A 20,697-nucleotide genomic window follows, 5' to 3' on the forward strand; every position below is an offset into this window, starting at 1 on the left:
CTAACACTTGAAAAGGGCTTATGCAAAAATGATACGCATCAATAGAAAAACATATATCTTGCGAACTATTTGTTTGATTGGGATGGTGTCTTAGAAGAAGTTGCGGACAAGTATTGTGCCTTTCAAGAAAAAATATACACTGTAAAAAAATTTTTTTTTACAAAAAAAAATCAACATTATCAAAAAAAAATTAAATTACTCAAATTGCATATTTGTTTAAATTATTTTTTCATATTTATTTTGTAGTTTCGATAAAGTAATACCTACTGACACTATGCATTTGCTGGGCAAATCATAAACAAAAAAGTTATGAATTATTGAAAAAATAAGTATTTTTCAAAATACTACCAACAGTTATGAATATCTTTGAAATAGTGTTAATATTAAAACACATTAAATTTACAACAAAAAAACTCATAATGCTTAAATTGCCCAGAGTAGTTATTTTGGAGATACTCGTAGGTTAAAATTCACTTAGCGCATATTTTGAGAAATTGTCTCCCTTTTGAGATGTTTACTCATATTGCATATCTTTTTAAAATATTTTTTTTTTATATTTAATTTTCAGCTTAGGTTAAGAAATACCTACTGACACTGTGTATTTGCTGGGCGAATCATACATAAAAAAGTTATGAATTATTGAAAAAATATTTTTTTTTCCAAAATACTACCGATAGTTATCGAATATCTTTGAAATAGTGTTAAATTTACAACAAAAAAGCTCATAATGCTCAAATTGCCCAAAGTTGAGATGTTATTCGTTAGTGTCCAATCTTGAAAATATTTTTAACAAAAAGCCCAGTTAATTTCCTTAAACTTTGCTGTTCACAGTTTTTTAATCATATGCATGAGTTAAGATGCCCAGCAAATGCACAGTATCAGTAGGTAATACTTTATCTAAACTAGAAAATAAATGTATAAAAAAAATAAAAAAAAAACTGGTAATTTGAGTAATTTTGATTTTTTTTTTGATAATTTTGATTTTTTTTTTGTAAATTTTTTTTTACGGTGTTTATTTTTTCTTGGAAGGCACAATACTTGTCCGCAACATCGCCCAAGACACCATCTCTATCAAACAAATAGTGCACGAGATATATATTTTTCTATTGATGCGTATCATTTATGCATAAGCCCTTTTCAAGTGTTAGTCAGGGAACCATATATGTAAAATGGCATGTTGGGCAATAACAAGTTTCATCATAATCGTAGAAGGTCGATCCGAAACGATTTGTGAATCTGTGTGGAACTGCTCTAGTCCAAACCCATTTCATTCGGGTTCGTACCTTTTTTACTTATTCTGACGTCACCTACTATCCCGGACTGTTAGCAGCACTCTGTGATAAACTAAGGCTTAACTTTTGGTTAAAATTTGACAGATGGAAAGTTATTGATGAACCCTGCTATCCGAGCATGGTTATTTCTGACAGACAAGAAGTTAAATTTTGACGACCGTGGCTCGAAAACCGGTCGATCGACAGCACGGGGATTTTCTAACATAAGAAATAACTTTCGAAATGTCATTTTTAACCACGAGTTAAATTTAACTCGGCAAATGGTTCACAGCCTAAACCGTTCTTTCAAGACAGCAGTTCGCTTTGTATACGCTATCAAACGCGGACTGTAAGGACTGTAACTGCTGTAAGGAACTCTATGTTGGGACACGAACTACCGACACAGAATTAGCTGCTTTATTCACCAAGAATAACGCTGGAACTTTTCCTCTTTATCTACAGCAGCACTAGAGAAGATGACAGCGTGAACGAGCCCGTTGCTTTGCGATTCCCCATCACACCACATCGATGAGGAAGAGTGTGTTGATCGCAGGAGCAATTAATTAGAATCAGCTCCCTCTAGCAACAAGACAACAACCAACGATCAGCGCTTTCAAAACAGCACTCTCAACACGATGATGCAAATCGTAGGACTTGATCCCAAATCTATATTTAGACTAAATTCCTAAATTAGTGAAAGTTATTAAAAAATTATTAAAGCATTCCGCTAACAACCCAATTTCATTACTTCATTATGATGGCTACCAAGCCTTTGGGATTTTCCTTATTAGAGAGTTGAATAGATTTTTCTCCTTTAGCTTACTTAAATCTTTGGTTTTAATTAGTTAGGTAGGTTCCGATTCAACACATTGTAGTTTCATTTATATACCTGTGATCTTGACTTTTTATACCTAGGGGATGAGTACTTAAGGGGGTTAGATTTTGATAAGTTCTTTAGTGGGAATGACACTGATGAAGACTGCACATTGTAGTCGAAATACGTATCTGTCATGGATACCAAAATTAATTAAGTGGAATTAAATGGAAGATAACCTTTTTTGCTGTTTTATTAAAGCATTCCGCTAACAACCCAATTTCATTACTTCATTATGATGGCTACCAAGCCTTTGGGATTTTCCTTATTAGAGAGTTGAATAGATTTTTCTCCTTTAGCTTACTTAAATCTTTGGTTTTAATTAGTTAGGTAGGTTCCGATTCAACACATTGTAGTTTCATTTATATACCTGTGATCTTGACTTTTATACCTAGGGGATGAGTACTTAAGGGGGTTAGATTTTGATAAGTTCTTTAGTGGGAATGACACTGATGAAGACTGCACATTGTAGTCGAAATACGTATCTGTCATGGATACCAAAATTAATTGGAATTAAATGGAAGATAACCTTTTTTGCTGTTTTATTAAAGCATTCCGCTAACAACCCAATTTCATTACTTCATTATGATGGCTACCAAGCCTTTGGGATTTTCTTTATTAGAGAGTTGAATAGATTTTTCTCCTTTAGCTTACTTAAATCTTTGGTTTTAATTAGTTAGGTAGGTTCCGATTCAACACATTGTAGTTTCATTTATATACCTGTGATCTTGACTTTTATACCTAGGGGATGAGTACTTAAGGGGGTTAGATTTTGATAAGTTCTTTAGTGGGAATGACACTGATGAAGACTGCACATTGTAGTCGAAATACGTATCTGTCATGGATACCAAAATTAATTAAGTGGAATTAAATGGAAGATAACCTTTTTTGCTGTTTTATTAAAGCATTCCGCTAACAACCCAATTTCATTACTTCATTATGATGGCTACCAAGCCTTTGGGATTTTCCTTATTAGAGAGTTGAATAGATTTTTCTCCTTTAGCTTACTTAAATCTTTGGTTTTAATTAGTTAGGTAGGTTCCGATTCAACACATTGTAGTTTCATTTATATACCTGTGATCTTGACTTTTATACCTAGGGGATGAGTACTTAAGGGGGTTAGATTTTGATAAGTTCTTTAGTGGGAATGACACTGATGAAGACTGCACATTGTAGTCGAAATACGTATCTGTCATGGATACCAAAATTAATTAAGTGGAATTAAATGGAAGATAACCTTTTTTGCTGTTTTATTAAAGCATTCCGCTAACAACCCAATTTCATTACTTCATTATGATGGCTACCAAGCCTTTGGGATTTTCCTTATTAGAGAGTTGAATAGATTTTTCTCCTTTAGCTTACTTAAATCTTTGGTTTTAATTAGTTAGGTAGGTTCCGATTCAACACATTGTAGTTTCATTTATATACCTGTGATCTTGACTTTTATACCTAGGGGATGAGTACTTAAGGGGGTTAGATTTTGATAAGTTCTTTAGTGGGAATGACACTGATGAAGACTGCACATTGTAGTCGAAATACGTATCTGTCATGGATACCAAAATTAATTAAGTGGAATTAAATGGAAGATAACCTTTTTTGCTGTTTTATTAAAGCATTCCGCTAACAACCCAATTTCATTACTTCATTCATATTGAAAGTTACTTTCACTAATAGCTTTTTATTGTTTTCCCTAGATTCATAAATTAGTTACGGTGTTTTTCTTGACCTGAGCAATGGTATAACCGACAAGCTTACGTGATGATAATAAAATTACAATTACAACACAACCGATGTTGTTGAAACAGCTCGCATTATTTAGTGCGAGTTAGTTCTACCAGGTTTAACTCGGTAGAGATTTTGACATAATACCACGTGGATTTTAGAGAAGCACAAGAAGAAACGAATCTGACTCCTAATGGTATTTTTTATAGTAATTTCACCTCAAAAATAAAGAAAATTAAAAATCAGATCAAATGTTTAAGACAAGCAAATCGAACATAATCGAATTTGGTCGAGGTAGGCTTGACAGAAAAACCCGAGTAAGTAAAGTACGGGTAAGTTCGAGTTACTGCGAACTGTGTCATTATACAGATCTAATGTTTGCCGAAAAACGGTACGTAGTTTACCGAAGGGATTGGCAAAGTTGACAGTTGGGATGCATTTTTTGCCGATGTCACGGCATTTGAATGATTTACAGTGATGTTTACCGACAGGTTGGCTGCTGGGTTCTCGGCACTTTTTTGCCGGAATCGGCGAAAAATCTAAGTGCGTGGGCCCAAGTCAAGACAAAAGCGAGCAAGATGGAAATCCTTCACGTTGGCCCTATGTACCCCTCTACCCGAGCAAATTTGCTTTTATGATGTAACTTATTTTGAGTACTCCAGTTGATGTCATTTTGGTTGACTTACTTAACGGTTAAAACAGTAAAAATGAGAGTAAAATTTTACATTGTTGAATCAAACGGAAAACTAATCCTGCTATCAATGAAATCAATTTGATTACTAAATTTGCATTTATAATATTTAACTGAATACGGGCCTGGCGTAAATGGATAGCATCCATGCTTCTCACGTTGAAACAATTGAGTTCAAATCTCACCCGGACTAGTCACGAATGACCTAAAATGTGTTCAACAAAATACATAATAATCGTTAGTTAAATTTTCAACAAAACATTAACAGTATGTAATCAGACTTATTTCTCTACAATTATTAAAATCATCATAAGTTTTCATTACCGCTAACTATAATATCGATTTGCTTTCATTTTGTTAACCAACTTTGCTCGGTTACTTGATACATTTTTTTACACGGTTTTTTTTACACGGTTTTTTTACGCGGTTTTTTATACACGGTTTTTCGCGATTTACACGGTACGTTTTTAATGATTTCTCGACAATACAACCTATCGACTTGATTCCAATCACATTATCCGTTTCAAGCCCGGCATACTTAAAAAAATAAAAAAAATTGGTGTAAATACAGATTTTTTTTAAATATGTCTATATGGACCATAGCATGCTATAATTACAAATGGCATTAAAATCCGATTTTTTTAAAACATTTAAGCATGTGAAAAATCAAAATCTAGTAGTTTTTTTTACACGGTACATTCCCCCGTGAAAAAAAAATACCTGAGTGTACATGAATGAATGAATATCAAACTTATGATTTCCATAATAAATGTTTGTGACCAAAAATTATAAGTGCAGTTCTTATGAATTTTTTTTTTGCCTCAGTTTACGTTTCATGGGTATTTTTGAGCGGCTTGTGTAGGCGGGCACATGAGCATTATAAGCAATTTTAAATGTCAATAAAAAATTGTGGAATTTAATAAGTGTACCGAGTACGTTTGATTCGATTTTTGTAAGATTATGGCGCTATTAAAAAAAAACTTACGGTTCGTTTTGTTCCAAGATCTGAGCGCAATCATTCTGCTCCTCGGGAGGTTCCACCGGACGGCCACCGGTGTCGTATGTCATTGTAGTATGTGAACCTTCAACTGATTTATTCCAATTTTTAATGAACAATCATGTCTGAAAATAGTAAAGCAATAAATAATATTGTAATAAAAATTAAGAAGTTGTTTCGTGCATTGGAAGCAAAGCAATAGCGATGATAACATAATATCAAGAAGACTGACAACCATTGGCGTAGCTAATGGGAGTGCCAGGGGGGTCAGGCCCCCTCCAGAATTACCTAGGCCCCCTCCAGATAAATTGTCTAGCTAGGCCAATGCTGACAACCTAAGATAAGAACCAACAATTCTCCGAAAAGGGGGGGGGCGGTGAGAGAAACGCGTTCCGATAGCAGGTTGTACCTAGAAATACTCAGAGGGAGAGATGGACGGAGATAATGTTTTGAGCCAAATGAACTGTCAACATCTGAGCCAATCGAACATTTCCATTAGATTTTTTTCTTATTCTTACTAGAATAAATTTGAGAGTATTGCAATCGAACAGAAATTCAATCACCTTTATGTTTTGTGTGCTTCTTAAATTCAACTAGTTTTTGGAATCAAAAACAATATTCCAAATCTATTGATTAATTGATCTTGGCCGGTTAATGAGTGGCACCAAGAAATGTGCAAAATATTGCGATGCAATCAATTATTATTTTGCACCTAAATCGAATCAAAAATACAAGTCATTTGAAATGCTAGCTTCTAGCAAGGGTTGCAAGATAATATAGGAACAAATCCGTGCAGCCGAATTGTATTTTGTTTTCTCCGCCTATCTCTCCCTCTGAGTATTTCTAGTTGTACCCTTGAAGCTGCAATATATTAAATACGTAAATTATAATGTTGATCGAGTTCAAATAAATACATCTTACGATTTTGTGTTCTCCTCTATTCTAACCCGAAACTATCTTCCGAATTTGGAAATTATTTAATTCCGTACTAGTAACAAGCTGTGATAATAGTTTAAATAGATAGTTTTGCATTTTAAATTCACATTATTTCGTATGTACTTACTATTAAGTTTCTAATTTTAGGCAAAACGTCACCCAGTGCAAAGCTGAAGTAATTGCCACGTATATCAAATTTAGGATAAGTATTTTTTTTATAGAAAGTAAGATAAACAATAATTTACCTAGTCACTTTGCTTTTACTGGATCGTAAATTTATCTGATTAGCCTGATTATAATATAATATAATTTAACTTTAATTTTCCTTGTGTTTATTCGTTTTTCCACATTTGTGTTTCTTCTGTGTTAAACGATTTGTATGCTGCCTGTGACGTTTGAGAGCCACGTCACCCGTTGTACTCTCCCTGACGTTTTCGCTGACAGGTCTTGGGTGATACGCAACTCACCCAGCTACCAAACGAGACTGCCCTGTGGTTCCGTTACATTCCCCCGCCCGTGAAGTTCCAGAGAATCCCGATACCTGAAGGTCCAGGAGAGCTAGCTTCACAGCTGGTCGCGTGATTAGCCCGTTCTTCGTGTACACTACTGCACGCCACACTTGTCCGTCAGCGGCTTTGGTCACGTCAACGACTTGACCTCTCAGCCACCCATTCCGTTTTCCTTCCTCGACGACGAGTACCAAGTCTCCAGGTTCGAGTGGTTTCGTTGGCTCAAACCACTTGGTGCGCCTAGTTATCGTTGGAAGGTACTCCCGAACCCACCGGGTCCAGAAATGATTCACCAAGGTCTGCGCGAGACGCCAGCTATCCCGTAGGGTACTTCCACTAGTATGGATCGCCATCTCAGGTTGCACGACGCCCTTTGTGCCGAAGAGCAGAAAGTGGTTTGGTGTTAACGATTCTGGCTCGGGGAAATCCAGCGGGATGTAGGTAAGTGGCCTGTAATTGATGATAGCTTCTTCCGCAGAGACGAACCAGCCCAAGGCTGAAAGTCTCTTTAATAAAGAAAAAGAAAAAGAAAAAAAGATGATAGCTTCTGCTTCTAAGACTACCGTCCCCAGCACCTCGTCGCTGGGATGATGTGGGTGATCGGTAATCACTACCATGGCCGTCTTCACGGAGCGCACCATACGCTCCCACGATCCACCCATGTGAGGCGCAGAAGGTGGGTTGAAATACCATCTGGTTTGGAAATTCGTTAACGTTAGGGCGCAATTCTCGTGGATGTCTTGGATCTGCTTTGCCAGTAGGTTACTTGCTTCCAGGAAATTCGTCCCGTTGTCACTGTACCACTGTACGGAGAACCACGACGAGCCACAAAGCGCCGAATCGCCATCATACACGACTGGGTGGACAAGGTGTGTGCAATCTCCAAATGTACGCCACGCACCGTGAGGCAGGTGAATAGTGCAACCCATCTCTTTACCAAACTGCGCCCTTGTTTGACCATCAACGGTTCAAAATAGTCCACCCCAGTGTGCGTGAATGGTCTTACAAATCCATTCACTCTAGCTTCCGGTAAGAGTGTCATCATAGGAGGCTGTGGAGCAGCCTTCCTAATGCGGCAGAGCAGACACCTCCTAGACACTTTTTGAACCAAGACTCGTAGACCTGGTATGCAGAAACGTTGACGTATCTCGTTGCACACCGTTTCTCCATTTCCGTGTACGAACCTCTGATGGTACACCTCCACGAGGAGAAGGATTGCAAGGCGTTTCTTCGACAACAGGATTGGGTACTTCGTCTCTGTCGATACAGTTCGTGCTGCGGTGAGCCTACTGTTCATTCGAATGACGCCGGCCTCATCCACAAAGGGTGACAGCCGGTATATTGGACTTAACTTCGGAATTGATACTGAATTGCTTGGATTTGCCTGGTTACACTGCAGAATTGCGTACTCGTCTGGATACACTTCAGCTTGTACTTGCCGCCATAGCAGATTTTCTGCATCACACAGCTCCTTCTGCGTCAAGAGATCCGGTTTGGACCCCTTTTTTCCCTTCCACCTACGAACTGCCCGTAGAACGTAAGCTGCTGTCCTCAGGAGTCGATTCCAGTTTGAGAATCTGGATACGGCAAGCAACGGTTGAGGCGTTACTCCATGAAACAGGAATTAAGCTCGTAATTCGATATCGGTCTCCACGTGCTTCTTCGACGGTTCCTTTGGTCACTGCTTATACAGGAATTCCGGTGGATTATGCCAAGTGTTCGTCGGATCGAAGCTTGCTCCGTCTTTCCATTTCGTGGCAACGTCGACAACGTTCAGTTTGGAAGGCACTTGGCGCCACTCATCCACGCTGGTAGATGTAAGAATCTCCCCAACTCGAAACGCTACAAACTGGTGGTATCGTCGGCAATCAAATCTCAACCAGGAGAGTACGGTAGACGAATCAGACCAGAGGCATCGATTCGTTACAGGAATATCCAGAGCTGTCACAACGCTATCCAACAATCTCGTTCCAATCATTGCAGCTTTTAGCTCAAGACAAGGTACGGATAAAGGCTTTAACGGTGCGACTTTCGTTTTCGCCGCTAGCAGCGTGCATCGGGTTTCGCCATTGTCAACAAATCGGAAGTATAGTACTGCTGCACATGCCAAGCGATTGCATCCACGAACAGATGGGACTCAATATCGCGAAGAGCAGAGCTAGGTACCCCTTTGAAGAAACAACGAGGTACAGCCACCTCATCCAGACGCTGCATGTATCGACACCAACAATCCCACTTTTCTCGAAGTTATTCTGATATGAATTCATCCCAGTCCGTTCCGGATCACCAGATCAACTGCATGAGAATTTTTCCGTGTACAACGAAATGAGAAATCAACCCTAACGGATCGAATAACGACATTATGGTCTTCAGGACTTATGTATATGACTGAACATCAACAGGCGTTATTTGCCCCAATGATGTAAATTAAACTAAACATGAAAAGTACTAAAACAAAACATCAATAAGTACATAGATAGTCATCTCGTAAGGACTTGTCGTTTGATTGGTGTAGCTGATCTTTCAATCAGCTCTCTGACCTCGTCCTTCATGGTGCTCAGGTCAAACGTGAAGATGTCTTCCGTCGGCTTCCATACCATCCCGAACACTCGCTCCGTTTCCAAGGATTTTTTTCAGATTCATGGATACCATCACTGGCGCTTTTTGTTCTCCGATCTCAGCCAGAACATCAGCGGAACTAGAGCAAAAGTTTCGAATCTCGAATCCCGCTGTCCTGGAAATCATCCACGTAGTGATTTTCTATTATTGCCTTCGCCACCCTGGGAAAGCTTCCGGCGAACTCGGCTGCGTTTTTGTTCTTAATGAACTGAGCCATACTTGGCGAACAAGTTGCGCCGAATGTGGCCACGTGCATCACGTAGATTTGAGGGGGAGATTCTAGAAATAGCTAAAAAGTGAACCTCTGCGATTGTTTATCCAAGTAGCCAATCAACCACCGCAATATTCCTTTGCCTGAAGCGTAGTAGTACCAACCGGTGGAAACTAACGATTTTAAATTGACTCACTACTTGATTAGCCTATTGGTCCCAAGCAAATCGATTAACGTACCCCATTCCAGTCGAAATTCTAGTACTTCACTATATTTGTTTTGATTCGCTATGAAAGTTTGACAGACAAAATGAGGGGTTCGTGGATTTTCCTATGTTTCAAGGGGTGAATTGATTAGCTTAGGACCAAAGATAGTACCAGAGCTGAGCCAAAAAGTTGAGCACGTTTCTTCGGAACCTTCTGGTCTTAGAGTCACCTCTATGGTAGTACTGACAACAGTGCAACTAATAGATCTGACCCTTTCATCAACATGTCGTTGAACGACACTCCTCCTACTCCTGCTTTTGCATCCCATATCAGCCGAATTTCGGTGTGCCTATCTTTTCGCTTCATTACTGTGCAATTGTCTCCTTCACTTTAGCCTCGAGTACTGGATCTCTGCTTAACCGCGTATTTAACGCCCTTATTCGTCGTACTGCCATGGGGTAGCTGTTCGGGAAGGAAAAATGGTCATACTTCCATAACAACCCTGTTTCAAACGACCCGTTCATTCGTCTTGTTGTTGTCTCCGTGATTTCACGGGTACGTTTGTCTTTTTCGGCTTCTGGCTAGACTGTCACACTTAATTCCTCGACAGCAAATATTGTTTCATCCATTCGTGTAGCTCCCGATTTCCCGGATCACCAACCAAGGTGTAGGTTCAGCTGTTCCAGCACGGTACCATTATCGGAGTTGTTTCCAAAAACTCACCAGCCAAGGCGCGTATTTGTTGCTACGGGTTCGTTTTCCTTACCCTCACGTACTCGCAACGAAGTTGGAAGTCGGACGTGCTCTATCCCTATGATAATTCCCGGAGTAGCATCTTTATAGCTGCGAATCGATAGACCCTTCAGGTGTTGATAGGCGCTCTGCAGATCTTCGTAGCACATCGTCTGTGTTGGCAACCGAAGCTCCTGTACTGTTCGCACGTTGTGGAGTTTGAACATCCTGCCTTCACCGCCGACCAGCACACTGACACGTTGAGATTCACTTTCCTCCCTCGATATATTGCCTGTCCAACTCAAAGAAAAGCCGTCGCTTGGCCCTTTGATATCTAACGCTGACGCAATGCTGGACTTAAGCAGTGTAGAAAAAGACCCGTCGTCTAAGAATGCGTATGTGTTGATCTGCTGTCCGTTACCGTGAATTGTCACCGGTAAGTGGCGAAACAGGGAATATGCCACCGAATTGTGTAGATTCTGGTGTACTATAGGCTTTGGTTTCTCGGCGGACCCTGATGCGATCGCTGCTTCCTTTTTTACCAACTGGTGGACTCCTAGCGGTGTGCAGAAGTTTATGATGGTGCATTTCGCAACCGTCTACGCCACATTCCTTCTTAGTCCGGCATGGCCATTTTCGATAAGACACAAGGCAACTCCTGCACAGGTTCTTCTGCTTAACTGCCTTCCACTTACTATCGATGTCAAGTGCCTTGAACTGCATGCAATCCGCGATCTCATGGTTGACTTTGGTGCAATACAGACATGTTTTCTTAGACAACTCCGATCGGTTCTTCTCAGCGCTTGTCGATAACTTCCTTTCCGGTTGATCCTCCGAATGTACATACAGTTTTGGCTTCTACTTTGGTGATTTGTTGGATTTTGAGCTCAAGGTGAGAGTGTCGAGTGGTAGTGTAACATCCGAGGCCATCACTACTAACTCAGCCATGAAAGCGCTGAATTTCGCCAGGTTGACGTAGGTGTACCTACTTTTGTAGTAAGACCACTGCATTTTGAGCTGAGGTGGAAGTTTCTCGATAAGCTCATGAAGCAATGTCGGATTCCACAGATGATCTACTAGGTTGGCGATGGACATGTGATCCACAACATTCTGTACTGCTAGACCGAACGTGATCTGAGCCTGCAGGTTGTCGAACTTCGGCGGAAGAACTGCGCGTAACTTTTGGAGAAGAGAGTGAATCAAGACTTCAGGACGGCCGTACAACCTCCGCAATATATCGATAACGAAGGGCACCGACTGTGGCATCAGCAACCTGCTTCTCACTGCTTCTAAAGCACTTCCCTTCAAACAGCGTTGTAGTCGCGCCAGATTCTCCGAATCACTAAACCGACATGTCTCTGTAGAGTTACAGAACGAACTGTAGAAGAGCGGCCAATCCTGGGGGTCGCCCGAAAAGTTTGGAAGCTCTCTCGGTATCACTTGTCTTGCAGCTAGTTGTGCACTGGAGGGTCCACGAAGCACCGTTGACTGTTGGAACTGTTGCTATTGCGTGAACTGCTGTTGTTGTTGTTTATATTGACCAACTGGAGGAATATCGGAGTATGCTGAACTCGAAACTGGTTGTGAAGCCGTCGTCTCAGGCTGAACTGGTGTAACAATGGTGGCAGGCGGCACCGAAATGTTAGAGGTTACCGGCACTCCGCTGTTGTTGATGACCCCCAACGATGATGCAGCTGGAAATTGTAGTCGTGTTCCACCCACATCAGTGCTGGTGAGATTAACGTTGATCCAGGTTGGACTGCAACTGGTACTCAGCATTGGTTGACCAACAGCCGGCGCTGCCGAACTTGGATTTTGGGAAGAATACGGATATGTTCCGGCGGAATAAGATGCTTCAGAAATCGCAGGAGAGCTCGATATACTCGTTGATACGAAAGGACATTTCCACTTTGAAAGCAGTTCCCAGTTGAGTTGGCGGCAACCGTCGTGTTGTTCACAGCAGACACACCGTAAGCCGAGTATGTAATTCCATACGATGGAACTCCGACCAAAGACGAGCTGGTGACGTTGTGTGCAGAAACACTTACATTGTGTGATCGACCCAACGCTGATAGCGGTACGAAACTGTTGCCGGGGATGAGTGGATATATGTTACTAGCAGCCTGCGAAAGACTACTGACGACTCCTTAACTCGAATACATTCTCGGCGCACTGCTTGTTACCAGACTGCCAACGAACTTTGGCCCCAGGCCGATGGAAGTGGAATTCGCCTTGTCACCGCCTGCAGGTGCACTACTGTCGACAATCGGAACGTTACTGATTACGATTGGCACTGTGCCTTTGGCGACTGTTTCCAGAGGTGGAACATGAGCGGATTTTTAACTTTGATAGTATTTTATGGCAGCGGCTTGAGAAGCGAATCCTGCATAAAGAATCAATGGGCGCAGTCGTACGACCATAAACAGAAAACAGATGGTATAATTGCTTTTTGATAAATTATCCTGCCACACACAATATTTTTTTCTATCAAAACTACTATGCCGTTTGAGTAAGCATAGTAGTTTTGACAGAATGGTAGTAAATTTGATTATATTCAAAGTGTTTTTTATGTTACTTCATACGCGAAGTTAACGATTTTCAGAGTTGGTTGGAAATGCTAACATGAAGCTTTAGTGTGATGATTTATTAGCTAGAGAATGATCTTTAGAAGAGGGTAGGTGGATAGTTCCGTAAGAGTACGGCAGTATGAAAATTGAATAGAAGTTGAAAATGAGCGAAGGGCCATTAAAGCGACAGTTTTCAAGATGACGCACATTTTTGCCTAGCCCGTACGATGTACGCGGGGACTTGAAGTATGTCTCCAAGTCCACAGGCAAAAATGTGCGTCCCTCTTGTTGCTCATAAACTGACTGCGGCTGTGGAATAGTTCTAGCGACGTTTTCATCACTACCTAAAGCCCCACGTTTGCGAGAGCATTTCCAGTCGATGGTGTGTTATAATGCAGTTCTTCTTTACCCAACTATTGTGTTGCTCCTCTCGTCATGACCAACGTGATCATCTCAGAGAGGAAGCAGTAGGGTGGTTGTTGCGTGCTGTACCATCATCAGCATTGTTGACGGCTACTCCCGCCTTGAGTTGTTACATTCAAAGTGTTTTTTATGTTACTTCATACGCGGTAGTCAGTTTATGAGCAACAAGAGGGACGCACATTTTTGCCTGTGGACTTGGAGACATACTTCAAGTCCCCGCGTACATCGTACGGGCTAGGCAAAAATGTGCGTCATCTTGAAAACTGTCGCTTTAATTGCCCTTCGCTCATTTTCAACTTCTATTCAATTTTCATACTGCCGTACTCTAACGGAACTATCCACCTACCCTCTTCTAAAGATCATTCTCTAGCTAATAAATCATCACACTAAAGCTTCATGTTAGCATTTCCAACCAACTCTGAAATTTGATTATATTTATAGTCAACTATACTGAAATCATGGTAGTAGGTTTAACGGTATTAAGCGTAGTTATACTGAAAATAAGTGTATTCTGCAAAATAGTATTCTTAACTATTATCCTTGTTTCAATGTATATTAGAACTACAGTAGCGCTGCTGCGGAATCCAGGGACACATCTAATGGATATAGAAGGAATGGGAGGATTCACATGATTCGATTTTTTTTAATTGATGCTATTTTACGTCATGATAAAATTATGTTGAAAGAACATTTTTAGGATTCATTCATTTCATTAAAGGGTGCAGCAGTACTTCGGCATATGGGACTCAGTTCCGTCAGAGACGTCAAATACAAACAGCTTACATGCAAAATTCTTGCATCAAATGCTTTGTTCACGAGTTACATTACGAATACTGTAAAATAAATTGTAAACGGCTGACAGATGCGTGAACTTTGCAGCCTCTCGGGGTATGGTAGTTCGAAGTACCTTTTTACCCCGTAAGGATATCCACAAAGCCACCTGGAAACACCCACCACCACAGAAAACCAAATCGATCACGTTCTAATCGACGGGAAATCCTTCTCCGACATTATCAACGTCCGCACGTACCGCAGTGCGAACATAGATTCGGACCACTACCTAGTTGCAGTATGCATGCGCTCAAAACTCTCAACGGTGCATAACACACGTCGAAGTCGAACGCCGCGACCCAACATTGAGCAACTACGGGACGCCCAGGACTACGCGCAGCAGCTGGAAGTTGCACTACCCACGGAAGAGCAGCTTGGTGCAGCTTCTCTTGAAGATGGCTGGAGGAACATCCGTTCAGCCATAGGTAGTACTGCTGCAGCGGCACTAGGTACTGCAATCCCGGACCGAAGAAATGACTGGTTTGACGGCGAATGCAAACTGTTAGTAGAGGAGAAGAATGCAGCACGAGCGAGAATGCTGCAACACCGCACGAGATTGAATGTGGAGCGATACAGACAAACTCTGTTTTCCGAAGGAAGAAGCGTCAGCAGGAAGACCGAGATCGCGAGACGATGGAAAATCTGTACCGCATAAACGACACACGGAAGTTCTATGAGAAGCTAAATAGTTCGCGCAAATGCTACGTGCCGCAAGCCGATATGTGCAAGGACTTGGACGGTAACCTTCTCACGAACGAGTGTGAGGTGATTGAGAGGTGGAAGCAGTACTATGACGTGCACCTCAACGATAAAGTAGCAGAAAACGAAGGTGGCACGGCAACAGACCTTGGAGCACGCGCAGAAGACGACAGGCTACCGGCCCCTGATCTTCAAGAAGTTGAGGAGGAGATCGGTCGGCTGAAGAACAACAAAGCAACTGGTGTAGATCAACTACCAAGTGAGCTATTAAAATACGGTGGTGAAGCACTGGCTAGAGCGCTGCACTGGGTAATTGCCAAGATTTGGGAGGAGGAGATATTACCAGAGGAGTGGATGGAAGGTGTCGTATGCCCAATCTACAAAAAGGGCGACAAGTTGGATTGCTGCAACTACCGCTCGATCACACACTGCTGAGCGCCGCTTACAAGGTACTTTCCCAAATTCTATGCCGCCGTCTGTCACCATTTGCAAGAGAGTTCATGAGGCAATACCAGGCGGGATTCATGGGTGCCCGCGCTACCACGGACCAAATTTTCGCGATTCGGCAGGTTCTGCAGAAATGCCGCGAATACAACGTGCCCACACATCATTTGTTCATCGATTTCAAATCCGCATACGACACAATCGATCGAAATCAGCTATGGCAGATTATGCACGAGTACGGATTTCCGGACAAACTGACGCGATTGGTCAAGGCGACGATGGATCGAGTGATGTGCGTTGTTCGAGTATCGGGGACACTCTCGAGTCCCTTTGAATCTCGAAGGGGGTTACGGCAAGGTGATGGACTTTCGTGTCTGCTGTTCAACATCGCGTTAGAAGGTGTGATCAGAAGAGCTGGGATAGACACGAGTGGCACGATATTCAGGAAGTCCATCCAGCTCCTTGGCTTCGCCGATGACATTGACATAATGGCACGGAACTTTGCCCAAGTAACATTGCAGGTTTTATCGAGGTTTTATAGCATTCTACAAGCCTAAATCATGGTCTACAGAACCCTCATAAAACCAAAATTGTTACTTGGGTGAGATGATGGCGGAAACGTACATCAGACTGAAGGCTGTAGCTAGGCGGATTGGACTTGCCATCAACGCATCGAAGACAAAATACATGAAAGGAAGAGGTTCTAGGGAAGACAATGTTAGCCTCCCACCCCGAGTTCAGATTGACGGTGACGAAATCGAGGTGGTCGATGAGTTCGTGTATTTGGGCTCACTGGTGACCACCGAAAATGATACCAGCAGAGAAATTCAAAGACGCATTATGGCAGGGAATCGTGCCTACTTTGGACTCCGGAGGACGCTCCGGTCGAATAAAATTCGCCGCCGCACTAAGTTGACTATCTACAAGACGCTGATTAGACCGGTGGTCCTTTACGGACACGATACCTGGACTATGCTCGTCGAGGAGCAACGCGCCCTTGGTGTTTTCGAACGGAAGGTGTTGCGTACCATCTACGGTGGAGTACAGATGGATGACGGAACGTGGAGGAGGCGAATGAACCACGAATTGCACCAGCTGCTGGGAGAACCATCCATCGTCCACATTGCAAAAATTGGGCGACTACGGTGGGCTGGGCACGTCGTAAGAATGCCGCACGACGACTCAGTGAAAATGGTTCTAGAAAGCGACCCAACAGGAACAAGAAGAAGAGGCGCGCAGCGGGGAAGGTGGATCGACCAAGTAGAAGGTGACCTGCGGACCATTCGCAGACTACGAGGCTGGCGAACTGTGGCCATGGATCGAGTAGAGTGGAGACGACTTCTTCGGACAGCAGAGGACAACAAGGCCTTAGCCTGATTGGTAAGGTAAGTACGGCTGACAGAAGATTGATTTAAAGGAGTTGTGCTGAATTGAATGATGGTATGCTGAAATCCGGTCACACCCTACTGCTTATCCGACTGAACATTGACCACCGAACAGCTTTAGTTAAATCTCATGACAGGTTTATTTAGGAATACATAACCATTTTGTTTCGATTTATTCCATTTTTTTTCCAAGAGGGGCTGTGCATAGACTGCGTAGATAATGTAAGGGGGTGGGGTAGGAGGTTGGTGATTGTCTACGGTCTATGAGCATGAGCATGATTGACCGCCAAAGATTGCTACTCTGTTATTGCCAGATCAGCTGTAATTATTCTGAGAATCAATAGACGTTGCTTACGACTGACAATCATCCTCAATGTGTAAAAACTGGTGATTTAAAACTTGGCAATACCATCGCCGACCTCGTCCGAACGCAGGTCAAGATAAGAATGGGTAGGAATGTGTTGACATGACCCTCGCTTTGATGAAAGCCGAGAAGCCCTCTGCACTTCCACGAGGAATCACTGGGATGTTTGGTAAGAGGGTTCCCGAAAAAAATAACAACAAAAATACAATAAAAAAAAATGTAACAATAAGACGAAAATTATTGTCTTAACAATGATTTATATTGTTACGTCTACAATAAATTTACTTTGATTTATGTTGTACAAAACAGTAAATTTCATGGTAAATGGAAAATTTACAATAAAAAAGGTGGGTTGTTAAGTATCTTAACAATGAAATTTTCGTGATTTCCCCATACAATTTTTTTTCAAAAACATTATATATTATTATTATTTTACTGTTGGTTGGCGAATTTATTGATTAAAAAAATAACAGTGTACTTTAGAGCGTATGTGTTGGCTTGACAGATCTACTTTATCGACTTTAAAAATAAATCGAAAAAATAAAACATCGCCCCGGGAAGTGAAGGGGGTGGTATGTATGTTACGGGTGATTCCTTTTTTTACTGGTTATGGATTGAGATTCGATCCGGAACTTGTGAGAAATGTAAGCCAACTCCCCTGCACTCGATCTCTCTAGGTCACGTCTCCTTGGTGGTTGAGGGTCGTTGATAAGTTAATGCATTCAACTGGAGAGAATCGCCCATGAAATATGCTTCCACCTGAGAGTTATTTCATGACATCTTCAAGTGGTGGATTTTTCTATTATTATTGTATGATTATTGACTGCACGGAAAAGGTCTGCATTAAGCGGGATTTAGATGATACAGAATACTCAAACCGATCTGGTCGTAGGCGTTCAATTGACTTGGCAACGAATAGAGCCAAACGAACTGTCAAAGCAAAAGCCATATGAGCAGCGCCTATCTTGATTACATTGGCAGTGTTGCTGACCCTCTCATAGTCTGCATGCTTCAATCAGATTTATTTTTATTGTTCGTGAAGTAACCCACAATGAAAACACACCAATATTTAATGTAACAACAATTTTTATTGTAATAGAGTTGTTCATTATTGTTCGTGATCGAATCATGTTAACAATAAAATAAATGAAAAATAAAATAAAAATCATTGTAACAACATTTTATTATGTACATTCATTGTACAGATAGGTAGCAGTTTTGCCGTTTTCGGAAGGGTACAACATTATAACAATCATTTTTATTGTCGACAATAAATATTAATGTCAGAGCATTGTTTCCACTGAAAATTTCACTGTAATTTTTTTTTCGGGTTGGGCAGTTATAGAAAAGTTCGCGAAAACTCACTATGACTCGCGAACTTTTTCCTTGGTGAACTCGTGAAATATCGCGAAATTTTCCAACACTGGGGTTGGGTTTGCAGCAGGATTCGTTTTGGTCCTAACGATCATATAACACTAAGGAGCGTGGGATTGAACCCACGGTATTCTGCTCAGTAAGCAAAAACGTTTGCCACCAGGCAAACGAGCTCCTTTTTAATCATCGAGTTGATATTAATGGGCCTGAGATTAGACTCATGATATTCTGCTCAGTAAGCAAAAACGGTTGCTCTAAGACCACCGAGCCCCTCATATCACATCATACCGTTACTCGAGTTGTTATAACCATTCAAACCCGGCACCGACGACGACGACAAGTTTCCCAAAATACACGATAAACAAGCGATCTCTTCAATATTAAAGGACCTGGGACCGTGTTTTTCTGCTCAGTAAGCAAGCCACTACAACCGACGATCTTTCTAACTAAAGGCTACGAAAAAGCACTTAGGCCTTCATTAAGTTCCACTTTCACGCGACGTTTCATGTTTTGATTAGCTCTTTACGCATTGTTCAGGCTATCATAACAACCATAATAAAAATAACCATAAAAGAGAGCTTAACGACGTGTTCGGGGTATCATCCAAACCATTTGTAGGATACGTTATCCATTCGGGATACAGTTCGTTTATGGTATTTGCACAGACAAACAGACATATCACATTGAATATTTCTTACTACAAAACATCGTCGATGAAACATTACCACCATCTGTTGAGTACACTGTGGTGGGCGTAGTGCTGAGCAGATGGCGGTAATGTGTAAACGTCAAACGCAAGGGAATTGACTATGCGCGCCACAGGTGGCGGTACTACCAACTACGATACTTTTAAATGGTCCGTTAAATGCTGGTTCGATGAACAACTTGCGAGTGTTATGTCTGTTTGTCTGTGGTATTTGTTTATTAGGGAAGCTATGACCAACGTGACGATTGTTTAAGCCTTGGTTAAACAAGCTATTCAAATGAAATTACGTTTCGGAAAGCAGTCAATAATGTATCCCAAACTGGATAGAGCATGTGAGAGCATGTGACACGGCCATGCCGAGGAAACTGTAGCCAAATAACAGACGGCTTTCATTTTACTGGTGAAACGAGGCACTTAGCACCCTCCGCGCTAGTTGTCTCAGAGCCAGAAGACGTGTTCAGAGAGCAAGAACAGAAGCAGACAGAGAGGAACGAAGAGAAGTGTTTCGAGCGGCTAGGGTCGCACTTTTTTTTTCCTTAATTTTGTTTTCCGTGCTGAGCACCAATTCTACCGACGCCAGGGAGGCAGCTCCCACACCTGGACCCTACCTATCGACCCATCAACTCATGAACCGGGGACCAACGGTTTTACTTCCCTTCCGAAGGAAGGCGTGATCAGAGATGTTATGCCACAGAACATCCCGGCGGCGCCGACTGGGATTGAAACCAGGCCTGCTGGGGTGAAAGGCAATCACGCTTACCATTACCAGGGCTGTTACAAGATTTTTTAAATTTGACCCGCGAAATTCGCGATTTTTCCAAATAAATCCGCGACTTTAAATACTAATCCGCGACAAAAAAAATGTTTTTTTTTCCTTATAAATATAATTTGTATACTACTACATGGATTTTCAAGCTTATTGCTTATAGCATATTAAATTTTTGCCTGCTCTCAACTTAGTGTTCTTTGAAATACTTTCACATATTAATTGAGAGCTTTCTATGCCTGTACCATCCTATGCCCAAGGAAGTAGAGAAATTTTCAAGCCCAAAAAATTAATAAACCGGACGGGAAACGAACTCAGTCGCCTCCAGCATGGACTTGCTTTGTAGCTGCGCCTTTACCGACTGAGCTAA

The 20,697-nt window shown here is 41.6% G+C and overlaps 1 protein-coding gene across 2 annotated transcripts in view; it reads right to left on the reverse strand.

Annotated features, from left to right (window-relative positions):
• Positions 1-20,697, reverse strand: part of faf (ubiquitin carboxyl-terminal hydrolase-like faf) — a 138,461-nt gene that overhangs the window by 98,868 nt on the left and 18,896 nt on the right. For both annotated transcript variants that reach the window (XM_065238690.1, XM_065238691.1), the window contains exon 2: positions 5,544-5,680. In XM_065238690.1, the coding sequence (XP_065094762.1) occupies positions 5,544-5,626 (83 nt within the window). In that variant the 5' untranslated portion in view covers positions 5,627-5,680. The remainder of the gene's footprint in view (positions 1-5,543; positions 5,681-20,697) is intronic.

This window comes from Ochlerotatus camptorhynchus, unplaced genomic scaffold (genome assembly GCF_037179485.1).
Source record: "Ochlerotatus camptorhynchus isolate MF236.1 unplaced genomic scaffold, CSIRO-AGI_Acam_v1.1 ptg000889l, whole genome shotgun sequence".
Taxonomy (NCBI): Eukaryota; Metazoa; Arthropoda; class Insecta; order Diptera; family Culicidae; genus Ochlerotatus; species Ochlerotatus camptorhynchus.